Source organism: Mandrillus leucophaeus, unplaced genomic scaffold (assembly GCF_000951045.1).
Source record: "Mandrillus leucophaeus isolate KB7577 unplaced genomic scaffold, Mleu.le_1.0 Scaffold36, whole genome shotgun sequence".
Taxonomy (NCBI): Eukaryota; Metazoa; Chordata; class Mammalia; order Primates; family Cercopithecidae; genus Mandrillus; species Mandrillus leucophaeus.
Window position 1 is genome coordinate 7,043,157 of NW_012103809.1, and position 14,062 is coordinate 7,057,218.

General features: G+C 43.0%; 1 protein-coding gene across 3 annotated transcripts in view; it reads right to left on the reverse strand.

Annotated features, from left to right (window-relative positions):
* GFOD1 (glucose-fructose oxidoreductase domain containing 1) overlaps positions 1–14,062 on the reverse strand; it is a 155,099-nt gene that overhangs the window by 54,357 nt on the left and 86,680 nt on the right. Inside the window, exon 1 of one of the 3 annotated variants that reach the window (XM_011989676.1) lies at positions 12,934–13,161. The exons of the other annotated variants lie outside the window; for them this stretch is intronic. Coding sequence (XP_011845066.1) covers positions 12,934–12,982 — 49 coding nt within the window. The 5' untranslated portion in view covers positions 12,983–13,161. Of the gene's footprint in view, positions 1–12,933; positions 13,162–14,062 lie in introns of those variants that run through there. 3 annotated transcript variants of the gene reach the window in all.

Genomic DNA, 14,062 nt, shown 5'->3' on the forward strand with positions numbered 1-14,062 from the left:
CCTGGCCTCAAGTGATCCACCCACCTGGGCCTCCCAAAGTGCTGGGATTACAGGCATGAGCCACCATGCCCAGCCTTTCATACCTGGCTAATTTTTAAAAATTTTTGTAGAGATAGAGTCTCACTGTGTTTCCCTGGCTGGTCTTGAACTCTTGGCCTCAAAGAATCCCCCGACTTTAGCCTCTCAAAGCGTTGAGATTACAGGTGTGAGCCACTGTGCCTGGCTGGGTTTCTTTCTTTTTTCTCGTAGAGACTGTGGCTTTGCTATGTTGCCCAGGCTTATTTTAATTTTGAACAAGGTGACTACATTGCCAGTTCAAAAATACACAGATAAAATTAAAATTTGTATTTAAAAATGAAAAAATATACCCTTACAATGTACTTTAGATCGGAAATGGGGGCTAATGTTTCAGGAGAGAAGGGCAGGCTGGATTAAACAAGGAATGGCACATCCATCAGCATGACAGCCATGGCCTTGGCATGGCCATCTCCCAAGAGGCAATGGATCCATGATAAAGAGCCTATAAACCACCCGATAAAACTCATATATCATTGCCTTGCCTCTGATAAGGGAATCTTGTTTTTCCTTTCTTGCAATACAATAGAGATTTGTAAATTAGCCAGAAATTCAGATACTGCTGTGTCATAGGCTGGTTGGACAGATGCCAGACCCTTCCTAGCTGTGTGAGCTCAGATAAGGGAGTTAAGCTCTTGGTGCTCCAGCTTCCTCATCAGTAAAATGTAGACAGCAATATCCTGATGGATCAAATCAAGATAACTTATGTAAAGTAACTGGCTGTGAGTACTCAGTCAGAAATGTTAGCCCCTTTCCACTTGAGATAAAGAGCCCAGAGGCTTTATGAGTTCCCTGGTCTTTGTTCCCACTGAAGAAATTTCCTTGGCATCAACGCTACGGCCACTCCACCGTGCACCAGTTAGTTCCCAGCCATGAGCACAGAAGCTGAGGACCTGCCTCTGAGAGTCCCACTCAGGCCGTGGTAGTCCCGGTCCAGGGCACTGGCACAATTCTAGTCTAGCTGTGCTTTGTTCACTCCATGGGGGACATGGGGGATCTGAGCCTGGGACGAGCAGAAGGCAGGCAGACGGGGATGTAGGAATGTCATCCTTGCAGGTCACTGTCATCTGCCCTTTCCAAACTTGTAGCTCTGGGTTTTAGAATTTGGAGGCCTGGGGAACAGCATTTACATGTTTCATTTGTTTGTTTTTAGTAACCATGTAATTACCCATGCAAACTAAGCTGAGAAACAGTGTCACTTCTGCTTCTATGCAGCTCACTAGAAATCCTCCAAACAACTATAGCCATCATTTGCTGAGCACCTACTATTTGCCAGCAACAGTACTAGATGCTTTATCTTCAATCTTCCCTGCAGACCTCTACCTCCATCTTATGGATCAGAAAATGGAGGCTCTGAGATAGCATATTTAATCTGTGCCAGGTCAACAGAGCTAATAATTGGGTCAGGATTTGAACTTGGGTCTGAGGGGCCATGTGCCTTCCAGTGCACCTCTTGAAGTGAGTGCCACACTGAGTCACAGAGAGCTGTGCCCATAACATCATCACCTACAGGGCAGGTGGCCTTTTCCTAGGAGCTGGTGCCAAGGATTCTGAGTACCCCTGTGTGGCAGACTGAATGTCAACATCCTGATCCCCAGAGCCTGCGAATGTTTTCTTATAGAATGGCAAAAGAGACTTTGTAGGTGGGATGAAGTTAAGGATCATGAGCTAGAGGATTATCCTGGATTAGCCAGGTGGGTGGGATGTAAGCGTACCACCCTTACAAGGAGGCAGGAGATCAGAATGGGTCATAGGAGATGTGCCCTGGAAGCAAGAGGTGGGAGGGACTTGAGAAAGGGGTAATGAGCCAAGGCAGCTTCTAGAAGCTGGAAAAGACAAGGGTATGGATTCTTTCCAGAAGCTTCCAGCAAGAACACAGCCCTGCCAGCACACTGAGTTTAGACTTTCTACCTCTACAACTGTGAAGAGAATAATCTGTATTGTTTTAAGCCACTACATCTGTGACAATTTGTTACAACAGCAAAGGAAACTCATATACCTGGGGATGTTTCAAGTCAGAGGAAGGGGTATTTACTTCCCAGGAGGAAGGTAGGGCTTCCTGAGTGGTGGCAATCACAGGTGTGCAGTGATTGACACCTTCAGAGCCACAGAGAAGCCAGATGTTGGAGACAGTGCTCAGAGAAGGCACAAGAGCACCCAGAGCAGAAGCAGACGCACTGTGGGCGCCCACAGTGGTCTCGAACTCCTGGACTGATTGGCCTGCCTTGGCCTCCCAAAGTGCTGGGATTACAGGTGCAAGCCATGGCACCCAGCAAGACAGATTTTTAATAAAGTAAAACAAAGTCTTACTCTAAAGCCCAGCAATTCCACTCCTAGGAATTTACCAAAGAGAAATGAAACCTATGTCTACACAAAAGATCCAAATGTGAAGCCACCCTCAAAATGAAAAGCGGTATCCAGCTCAGGCCCCTTGTCTCTCCATTTGAGGACTGGGGCCTGCCGTGAGAAAGTGATCTGCATCTTCACTTTTCACTTCCTCTTTCACCTCTAGGCCCTCTATCATCTCTGGGGCAGCCTCTGCCATAACCTGGAAGGGTGGAGGCCCAGCCTTGCATCATAAAATCCAGGGGCTGGCCCACTGGGGAGAACAGAAGGCCCTGCTACCACCTGGGAGGGCAGACATTTGCCTCCACCTGCTTCCACATTAGAAGCCGATGCAAAACAGGAGAGCAGGGTGGGGAACGGGACAAATATTTGGCCAAATACCAAGTCAGTCTTAGGAATGAGCAGAAGATGGTGGTGTCTTGCAGTGGGCATACCAGGAATAACACACAGCCCACGTGGCATTATCCTGGCACATTCTATTACTAACAATTTGAATGGGGGCAGGGGCAAACCTTTGTAAGTGTAACACATTTTATATGAAAATAAACACTGGCACATTTGGAACTGAAAACAAATTTTGCATTAATTTTTAAAAGAAGACGTTTCCGACTACAGGCCACATCCCCAGATACTCCCTCTATCTTCCAAAGTATGCGTCTTGCTTCCCCTGTCCTTAACTGCTATTGCAGAAGGAAGTCTGAGAGGCTGCGTAGAGGGGAAAGGGCAAGCCTGGAGCCTCTACTGCTGGGTTTGACTCCGGGGGCTGCCAGCACGAGCTGTTTCATGTCAGTTACTGCACTATGCCACAGATTATGTTATGTACTACGTCAGTGACTGCTCTGGGCCTCGGCTTCCTCATCTTCAAAATGGCAATGAGAACTATTACCTCCTAGGGCTGTTCTCAGGATAAAATGAGATCAGGTATGTACATGCCTTGCACATATTAGTCAGTTGTTACTGTTAACAGCATTCACAGACACCTAACTTGGTTCTGTTACGAGGCTCACTTCCTTAGCAGGGATCAGGAAAATGCTTATACAAGACCAAGTAAGACCTCCATTTCAAGTTTATCCTTTTGAAATGTTCCAAATCTTGATTGGTGGTGATTTGAGTGTATGTATTTAGCAAAGCTCATTAAAGTATACACTTACTATCTGCTTATTTCACAGTATGTAAATTTACCTGAATAAAACATTGTTTCTAAAAAAAATTGCTCCTCTGTCCTTAAACACCTATTTTGTATATTTAACCCAGAATGTGCACCCCAGTGCTCAAATGCAGCATCCAAGGAGCTCACATCGGGTGTTTAGTTTTGATTAATGGGATTTCCTGGACTCAGAAAGGAGGTAATTTAGGATCCCAGCTGCCTGCGGGCAGAGAGGGGCTCTGTTGAGCCATCAGCACCTCACTGCCGCCTGCTCAGCCTCCTGGTCTTCTCAATAAACGGCGACTCCACTTTCCTGCAGGTCAGGGCTCAGGCCAGCCAGTGGCCACCACGAAGCAGCATCCCAGAGCAGGAGGTGGGGGAGACATCCAGGGACTCAGTTGCTTTTGAAAGCTCTCTATTGACAAGGGTGCCACAGACACCAGTTGATTTGACTCATTATTGTTATTTCTTCTAGCACAAATCATAAGCCAGTTACAGTAACACTGGGCACTTAAAAGGCAGGTGCTAGACAAGCACTTTACCACTTTGGAAAACAGGTTTTTTTGTTTTGTCCTGAGACAGGGTCTCACTATGTCACCCAGGCTGGAGTGCAGTGGCGTGATCAAAGCTCACCTCAGCCTTGACCTCCTGGACTCAGGTGATTCTCTCACCTCAGCTTCCAGAAGCATACCACCATGCCTGGATTAATGTGGGGATGGCGGGGGTGGTGGGGGGGTGTAGAGACAGAGTTTTTCCATGTTCTCCAGGCTGGTCTCGAACTCCTGGACTCAAGTGATTGGCCTCCCAAAGTGCTGGGATTATAGGTGCAAGCCATGGCGCTCAGCAAGACAGATTCTTAATAAAGCAAAACAAAGGCTTACTCTAAAGCTCAGCAATTCCACTCCTAGAAATTTACCAGACAGAAATGAAAACATGTATCTACACAAAAGAACCAAATGTGAATGTTCCTTGCAGTTGTATTTACAATTGCCAGAAACTGGCAACGACTCAACATCCAACAGCAGCTGAATAGATAAATAAATCGTGATACCTTCATAAAATAGAATACTACTCAGCAGTAAAGATAAATGAACTACTGAGACCTGCAAACAATCTGGAGAAATCTCAGAAATGGTATGCGAAGTGAAAAGAAGCCAGAGGCAAAAGGACGCAGGCACTCTATTTATCTGCAATTGTGAAATAGGCAAAGCGAGCTATCATGGCAGAAAGCACAGCAGTGGTTACCAGGACTGGGACAGAGGCTCAGGCTGGGAGGGTAGAGAATGCACCAAAAAGTCAACTCAGGCAACTATCTGGAATGATGAAACTTTCCATATCTTGAAATTGCAGTGGCATTGCACAGGTATATACATTTACCAAAACTCACAAAGCTATACAACATTTAAAATAGGTACATTTTATTGCATGTAAATTACCTCAACAAAAGTAGCAGGGAGAAAGAGAAGGGTGACCTGATGTCTCTGAGGGGTGCTCCCTTTTGGGGAGGCCAATACATCATTTTTTTCTCCTAAGATCCTCCACGTGGTCACACAGTCACTGAGAAGCTGTTTTAATCTATAAAACTGTGGGGATACTGATTTTATTTTATTTTTAAAGAGGTCTCTGGCTTCCTGATACATTGAAGAGAAAGTAAAGACTTCCTGGATGGCAAAAGCTCTAAAATAGACATAGTGCAGGCCAACACATTAAGACATGCAGGACTGGGCAGGGATTCAGCCAGCACAATGGCAGTCACATTGGAAGTGGGATAAATGTTAAGATATCTATTTATCAGTTGGTAAGCAGCCACTGCCCTGAGATGCCTGAATATGTCTCCATTATCCAGGAACCCTTCCTATCTCTCCAAAGTCCAGCAACTTGAAGAGTTGGTGGCTACCACAGCGGGAGCCACCAAGATCCCACTCCAGCTCCAAGGCACCTCTGTGTTGATGGGTTGGTGACTGGTCATACTCAATAAAAAGATATTTCGGATGTCGTACTCCTCCTGAGAACAATTTAATTTAGGAGTAATTCGAAAGCAGACAGTGATCAAAAGAGCACACATTTCATCAGAATGAAGTGCTGCCAATAGAAAAAAACATAAAAGTGGGAGAATCTTTCCACTTTTAAGCTCTGCTTTGACCCTAGTCACAGACTTATGTCTCACATGCAGATGAACATTTTAAAGCAAGAGGGAAGAGTCTTGGGAGACCAGAGAGAACACCATGTCGGGTAACTGAGAGTAAAGATGGTGAGGGAACACAGGAGGCCCTGAATGACAAACTGTTTTGTGGGGCAGGAGACACTGGTTCTCCACCCTATTAAAGAAAGAGGCACAAGAGTCCTCTCCACCATTCTTTATAACTATTAGTCACTGACTCTCAAGTATAGGGGGTGGGGACAGGAAACAATGATGTTCTGTCAGTATCCTCAGCAAGGATTACTTCCCCTCAACAGGTGCCTGGAGAGCCAACAACAGCATCACACTCTTATGAAGACCGTAAGTCTATGTTTCAAATTCCTTTCTATGAAGTGAGGTGCGAGAGAGCTGAGATCCATTTAAGGAGGATGTCTGACCACAGATGTTAGCCTATGTGAGGTGACAGACTCATTGCACTCGAATAATATGAATTTAAACCCTTAAAGCACAAGAAGGAAAAAAGAGGGGCTCTTAGAAAATGGAGGAGACTTGAAAGGTCTGATTGCCAGGTATAAGGTGTGGGCCTGTTTGGATCCCTATTGCAGAAGACCAACCACGAGAAGACATTTTATAGATAATCCAGGATATCTGAATCTGAGCCGCATAGTAGATGAGAGCAGGGAATTCTTGTTAATTGTCACGGGTCCAGTAGTGGAAAGGGAAGGGAAGGGAAGAGAAAAAGGGAAAAAGGGAAGGAACCAGTCCTTATTAATTAGAGATTCTAGCTATGGTATTTACAGATGGAAAGTCATATAAGTATTTATGGATAATGGGGCACTATTTACTTTAAAATTTTGCAGAAAAATGAACAATCTGAATATGAATTCAGAAAACAAGTCCATTTACAACAGTATCAAACAGAATACTTAGAAATACATTTAAGAAGTGTAATATGTACTATGAAAATTAAAATATATATTTGAAAAAAATTAAAGAAGATCTTAATAACTGGAATGACATCCTGTATCCATGGATCAGAAAACCCAATATTGACAAGACAGTAATATTATCCAAATTGACCTACAGAGTCAAAACAACTGCTACCAAAATTCCAGCTGCTTTTTATGTAGAAATTCACAAGCTGGTCCTACAATTCACATGAAAATGCTAGGATCCCAGAATAGCAAACATCATCTTGAAAGAGTATCCTCTTTAAAAGCAGCAGGAAGACTACTTTTACACTTCATGATTTCAAAACTTACCTCAAAGCTACAGTAATCACAATGGTGTACTACTGGCATAAGGATGAACAAATAGATCAATGAGAAGAGTTAATTAAGAGGTCAGAAATAAATTTTATCTTATGATCAACAGATTTTCAACAAAAGTGCCAAAAAAATTCAATGGGAAAAGAATAGTCTTTTTAACAAGTGGTGCTAGAATAACTGGCTATCCACATGCAAAAAAATGAAGTTGGAGGCCTACCTCATATCATAGGCAAAAATTAACTCAATATGGATCAAAGCCTAAATGTAAACGCTAAAACTATAAAACTCTTCAAAGGAAACACAGGAGTAAAACTTTGACATCTCGGGTTTAGGCAAAGCCTTCTCTAGATATAATACCAAAAGACAAGTGACTATATATAATATACATAACTTGAACTTCATCAAAACAAAACACTGTACTTTAGAGGACATCATCAAGATATAAAACCACCGACTGAATGGTAAAATATATTTGCAAATCACAGATGTGAGAAGAAAAACGTTATCTATAACATGTAAATAATTTAACAATTCAATAAGAAGAAGACAACTCAAATAAAAAATGAGACAGGATCTGAATGGACATTTCTCCAAAGAGGGCATATAAATGGCCAATAAGCATATGAAAAGATGCTCAACGTCATTAGTCTTTAGGGAAATGCAAATCTAAACCACAATAAGATGCTACTTTATACCCATTAGGATGACTATAATAAAAAAGATAGAAAATAAAAAGTGTTGGCATGGTTGTAGAGTAATTGGAACCCTCAAACACTGCTCATAAGAACGTACAATGGTGTAGTCACTTTGAAAAACATCCTGGCAGCTCCTCAAAAAGTTAATCATAGAGTGACCATATGACCCAGCAATGCCAATCCTAAGTATACAGCCAAAAGAAAGGAAGAAAGGTACTCAAACAAATACTTGTACATAAATATTCATAGTAGCACTGTTCACTACAGCCAAAAGGTGGAAACCACCCAAACGTCCATTAACTGATGAACAAACAAAAGGTGGTACAGTCATGCATCATTTTCTCATGGGAATATGTTCTGTGATATGCATCATTAGGCGATTTTGCTGTGCAAACATTATAGAGTGTACTTACGCAAACCTAAATGGTAGGTTTTTTTGCTTTGTTTTGTTTTTCTGTACTTTTTTTGCGTGTGTATGTTTTTGTTTTTTGAGATGGAGTCTCGCTCTGTCGCCCAGGTTGGAGCGCAGTGGTGCAATTTCAACTCACTGCAACCTCTACCTCCTGGGTTCAAACGATTCTCCCGCCTCAGCCTCCTGAGTAGCTGGGATTACAGGCAAGCACCACCACACCCGGATAATTTTTGTATTTTTAGTAGAGACGGGGTTTCGCCATGTTGGCCAGGCTGGTCTCAAACTCCTGACCTTAGGTGATCCGCCTGCCTCGGCCTCCCAAAGTGCCAGGATTACAGGCATGAGCCACTGTGCCCAGCCTGATGGTAGGTTTTTATGTGCTTACCATATACCTAGGCTATATGGTACAGCCTATTGCTCCTAGGCTACAAAGCTGTATAGCACATTATTGTACTAAATACTGTAGGCAATTATAACACAGGGGTAAGTACTCGTGTATCTGTAAAAATGTATACTAAAAATTATATTATAATACTATGAGACCACCATTATATATATGGTCCATCATTAACTGAAACATTGTTATTTGTTACAGGACTGTATAGCCATAGGATGAAATATATTCAGTCATAAAAGGAATGAAGTACTGATACATGCTGCAACATGGATGAACCTTGAAAATATTATGACACGTGAAAGAAGTCTCACAAAAGACCACTTATTTTATGGTTTCATTTACATAAAATCTCTAGAACAGGCAAATGTATCCAAACAGAAAAATTAGTGGTTGCCTAAGGTTGCAGTGGAAGGATGTTGGAAGAGTGATTACTAACAGATATATGGTTTATTTCTAGGGTGATGAAATGTTCTAAAATTGATTATGGAGATGGTTGTACAACTCTGTGAATACATGGCATTTTTGGCAGGAAAAAATTGGGAAGTTACAGATGAAATATTAATATCAAAATGTTTGAATGTTTATATATTTTTAAAAGTTAAAAAGTAAACAACAATAGTTTAAAATCAGCCTAATTTTAAATGAAACTTGTAATATATTTCTGTGATGTCTAAAATATTGACTATCATTTTAATGCACATAGAAAATTACCAGAAAAGAGTTTGCAAAATATTCTGAGATGGGGAACAATTTAAGGGGTCCCAAGGGTCCAAGTCTGACCCAGGCTTGGCCTTTTCTTGCACTAGGAAGTCACAAAGCCGTGGACTCATCAAGCAGTCATCTAATCCAGCCCCTTCTTAGAATTGAGGGAAACTGCAGCCAGCCAGGAAGACTGAGGAACTCGCCTAAGGTTCCTGCCTTTCATAAAATTCTTCTAAGGATCAAGTGAGACAATGTGTATGATGAAGTTTTGTAAATCCTTTGGATTACAACTGTAGTATGTGGAATACGTGAGCTTGAACCTCAGTTCTGCCACTTTCTTGCTATGGCCAAGTGTGTGGCTTCATTTCCTTGAGCCTCAGTAAAAATGAAGATACCACCAGCCTCAAAAGGGTGTTACAAGAACTAAATGAGGCAACACTATCCCAGCATCTCCCAGAACAGAAACTTGGTGTGGGTTAAAGGTTAGCCATGCTCTTAGCAAAAGAACATGTGAACTACACAGTGGAGCCTGCATGCAGACTTGGATGCAAAATTTAAGGTAATGTCATTTCAAGATGTAAAGAGGAAAATTCTCGTTTACAAAACCTGGTTTGAGTTGTCTGCATGAGTAATTTTCATGGGATCTGCCATGTAAAATAGTTTGCTTTTAAAGGTTCCAAGAATAACATGCTAAAGTCCTCTGTGCCAAATTCCACCTTTGGGTCAAATTCCACCATTGCTTTATGGGGCAAAAAATGTGTTTAAAAATTTTTGAATTTAAATGCCTCTATATAGGGTACCTCTCTCCCCAGTGCACCACAAGCCCCACCATTCTCTGTTGTCTATCCTCAACCCCATCTCACCTTACATCATTACCTGGTCCCTGAAGGTGATTAAGTTTCTAGACTCTATCTCAAATGCTAGGAAATCTCTTTGTTGGCTATCCAACTTTCCTCTTATAAAGGTTTACAGAGCCTCTTCTTTTCTTTCGAAGTCTTTTCAAGCTTTAGAAAGTTTTTAAAAGGTCATTTAAATATTTTCCATAACTTAAAAAAGCACTAAAATATTTTAAAAGATAACATAGACCAGTAGTTTCCCAATAGGAGAAAAATACAAGCTGCAAATACAAGCCACCTGCATAGTTCTAAATTTTCTAAGAGCTATGTTAATTAAGGGGAAAAAACAGGTGGAATTAATTTTAATAATATATTTTCCTTAACCCAATATATCCAAAATTGTATTAACATGTAATCAGTATAAACGTTTCTCTTTCAAATGAAGTATTTGAAATCCAGTGTATGTTTTATATTTACAGCACATCTTAATTTGGACTGGCTCAAGTGCTGATAGCCAACAAGCGGCTAGTGGCTCTGAATGGGACAGCACAGATTGAGATGACCAGTGATAAATCATCCAGTATGAGGCCTTGAAAGAAGATGTGAGGTTACACAGGAAGAGAACCTCTACTTTAGAAAACACGTAAGTGGCAGATTCTAGGGCTTTGGTGGTCATGCTGGTGACCATGGCTATGGTAAAGCTTGAGATAGAATGAAACTTAGATCATATTCGTCCAGCATAGAGGAGGAGGGAAGGACATTCACGGCTTCTATTTTTGCTGCTGTTTCTCCTTCGTCTTTCCCACTCTATGTGTATCGTGGGTGGGATGGGGCCAGAGTTGAAGACAAAGTGAACAAAGCAGCATACATGACGGGATTGAGAGACTGCCACTCCTGACAGATACTTTCAAGCCCCGGCCTCAACTCATCAGTGGCTTGAAGGGTTCCAGGGCCAGAAGGAATCTGGGGAAACTGGCAAGGATTTTCCTTTCATTCTTGGCCTCCCCACCTCAACTTCTGAGGCAGCATCCTCTATCTCTAAAGAACAGGCCTCCTGCCTCTGCTATTCAGGGAATATTATGTTCTCCAAACTGTGATATTTTGGGTCCTTTTGGCAGGAGGTGGAGATGGGCAGGGGTGGAAAGAACCCACGAATGTTCTCGGAACAAGGAACCAGTAAAGTACAGACATCTGGCCCCAGGATTTTGCTGGCTCCAGGGACGTCACTGTAAACCCACTAACACTAATTGCTTTCACGTCTGCTCCCATTTCTAGTGGAAATAAAATGCCTCTCTGGCTAATGGAAAATGAAACGCCCGTTTGCTGTTTGTTTACCACATTACATAAGAGCTCTCTGTACCACCCCTCCTCCCCGGGCCCCTGCCCTGAAACCCTCTGAAGGACAGCTTGTGCAAAGCCTGCAAGCGCTCTACAAGCACAAGGTAACACGGCTTCAGAAAGGGCACCTGTATTCATGTTAGGACCGTACAACTCCTTAATCCTAAACAGACAGGAGGGGAGGGCAGAAAGAAGAGAGCAAGAGCACAATCGAGAGTGAGAAGAGAAGAATTCTATTTGCTTTAAATTCATGCTTCCAGGAATATTTTCCATATCCTTACTTGATGCTAAGTGCAAAGATCTAGAGTAGCTCATCAAACCTCAACTTCCAAATTCAGTTACCCTGACAAAGAAGGGGAAATACAGGTCCAGCTGAAACTGGGGTTTAAGAAAGTGGACTGTCATCCACTGGGCCTTTAAAATGTCTGACAGTAGGTGATTGGGAAGCCTTCTTTGACAGTCCTGTTCTGGTTGGCTGCCTGTGTTTATCCCCATGTTGGCATTTTGTACACAGTGTGATAGCAAGTATAAAGACCTCTGGCTGTCCTTCCTCTCCCCTTGTCAGTTCTCTCCTTCTTCTCCAGCAGCAGAACCACTCATTTCAGCTAGACCCATGGTTGCCAAGAATAAAAAACTCCATTTCTCAGTTTCCCTTGCCATTAAGTGTGGCCATGTGACTAAGTTCTGCCCAATGGGATGTGAATGGAAGAGCTGTGTAAACTTCCCATGGTGCACCCTCCATTTCCCTTTTCCTGTGTGACAAGTGTGAGGCCATATTAGGCCATGTAGGCAAAAACAATACTCTAGGGATGGTGGCACAAGACAGAGAATCCTGGATCCCAGACACTATAGAGCTGCCAGACTGCTTACAGAGGGACTGCTATGGGAGGTAGAAGTTTTTATTTTGGATCTGGGTTACTGCAGCTGAAATTGCATGCTTGGGGTCTATCTGCTGAAGAGAAGAAAGGAGGATACCCTTAAAATAGATGACCCCACCATTTGGCTTTCACATTGAAAAGCCAGCCTCAGCTCTTCCTACCTTTCTTATTGATGAAGAATCTTACATCCCTACCAGCTCCTGGACCTTGGAGACTACATATTCCTCCTCGCCTTTCTTTGTCGCCACTTCCTTCTGTATGCTGCCTACTCCCAGGCTGGCACAGAGCAGCACTCCTTGACCGGAATGGCCCAGACAGTTGGAATAAAGGATGACATTAAAATAGAGCCCTTTGTTATGTCTCTAGGGAATGTCTTCAAAACACCCTGTTACAATGGCCGAGAAAATTGCCTAAGATGGCCAAGTTCAAAGGGCTTATCTTTGAATCAAAAGCAGGAATGGGATTTTGTTCAAACATCATCATCTGCCCAGTTTTGAGGTTCTATGTAGCAAACTTGGAGTAAAATTAAGATCAAATGGGGCTCAGAGGATCAACTGTTACAACAGGCCTCAGTCAGATGGCTTTTCTTGAGCCACTGGATTTCATCAGAAGAGAATTGCAAACACAAACCCTTTGTTTAATGTAGACGGTGATGAAATAAATAGGGTGACTCCATCTCAACCACCCTCCTCCTGGTACTCACCCAACGGACTCTCGGTGATTGCCCAACCAAAGAGCAGAAGTTCATAGAATATCTCTTCTTGGGTCAGCACCCAAAGGTGGGAGCACTTGGCTTTGCTCCCAGAAAATTATACTCTGGTGAAGGTATGTGAGAAATGTGCCCTTCCCTACTACACACTGCAGAAGAACGTGGCGGAGAGCTTGGCCACGGTAGCATCTGTCCTCCACAAAGACAGTCTTTATGAACTGACATCTTATCTCTCCGGCTCAGGCAATAGCCGCTGCCTGATCAGAACACAACTGAATGTGACCTTGGGCCAGGCTATGACAGGCAAAGGTTAATTTCCTTTCCTTCTTAGGGCAGGACCTAGTTCCAATTGTCTCGCTTTGCCTAACTCAATTTTCCGCACAATATAGCAAGCTCCTTATCTTGGGCATCGAGGGAAAAGCTTCCCCTTGTTCCTCCTTGTGGTTCCCAGTGGAACTTTGAGGAGGGGCACATTTTGCTTAAAAAAAACATTAATTGTGAAGTGAGAATAGCTTTTCTACTGATGGCTGCTATTCTAGTAAAAATGTCTGCCTGCAAGGACCTCCCCATGTGACCTGGCAGGGAGAAAAGATAATGAGGAGCTCAGGTGAGCAACTCAGCACCTGAGGAAAGTAGGCTAGTGGGTTGAAATAAAATCCAGCCACGAGCAAACAAAAGAGTTAAGGAACAGGAGATCACCTGCTGCCTGGGGCCCTCTACCTTCAGCGATCTCATGTCCGAAGGCACTCTATGCTCACCCGGGTAACACAGCTTTGTTAAGGGAAGAGTCAGGCTGATAGATTTGTTCACTTCTATAGTCACTTATCTTGAATGACTGCATTGTTTTTAGAAAAATGACAATTCATTTTTAAAAAATTAACACAGGCCAGCGTGGTGGCTCACGCCTGTAATCCCAGCACTCTGGGAGGCTGAGGTGGGCAGATCACAAGGTCAGGAGATCGAGACCATCCTGGTTAACACGGTGAAACCCTGTCTCTAGTAAAAATACAAAAAATTAGCCAGGCATAGTGGCGGGCACCTGTGGTCCCAGCTACTTGGGAGGCTGAGGCAGGAGAATGGCGTGAACCCGAGAGGCAGAGGTTGCAGTGAGCCGAGATC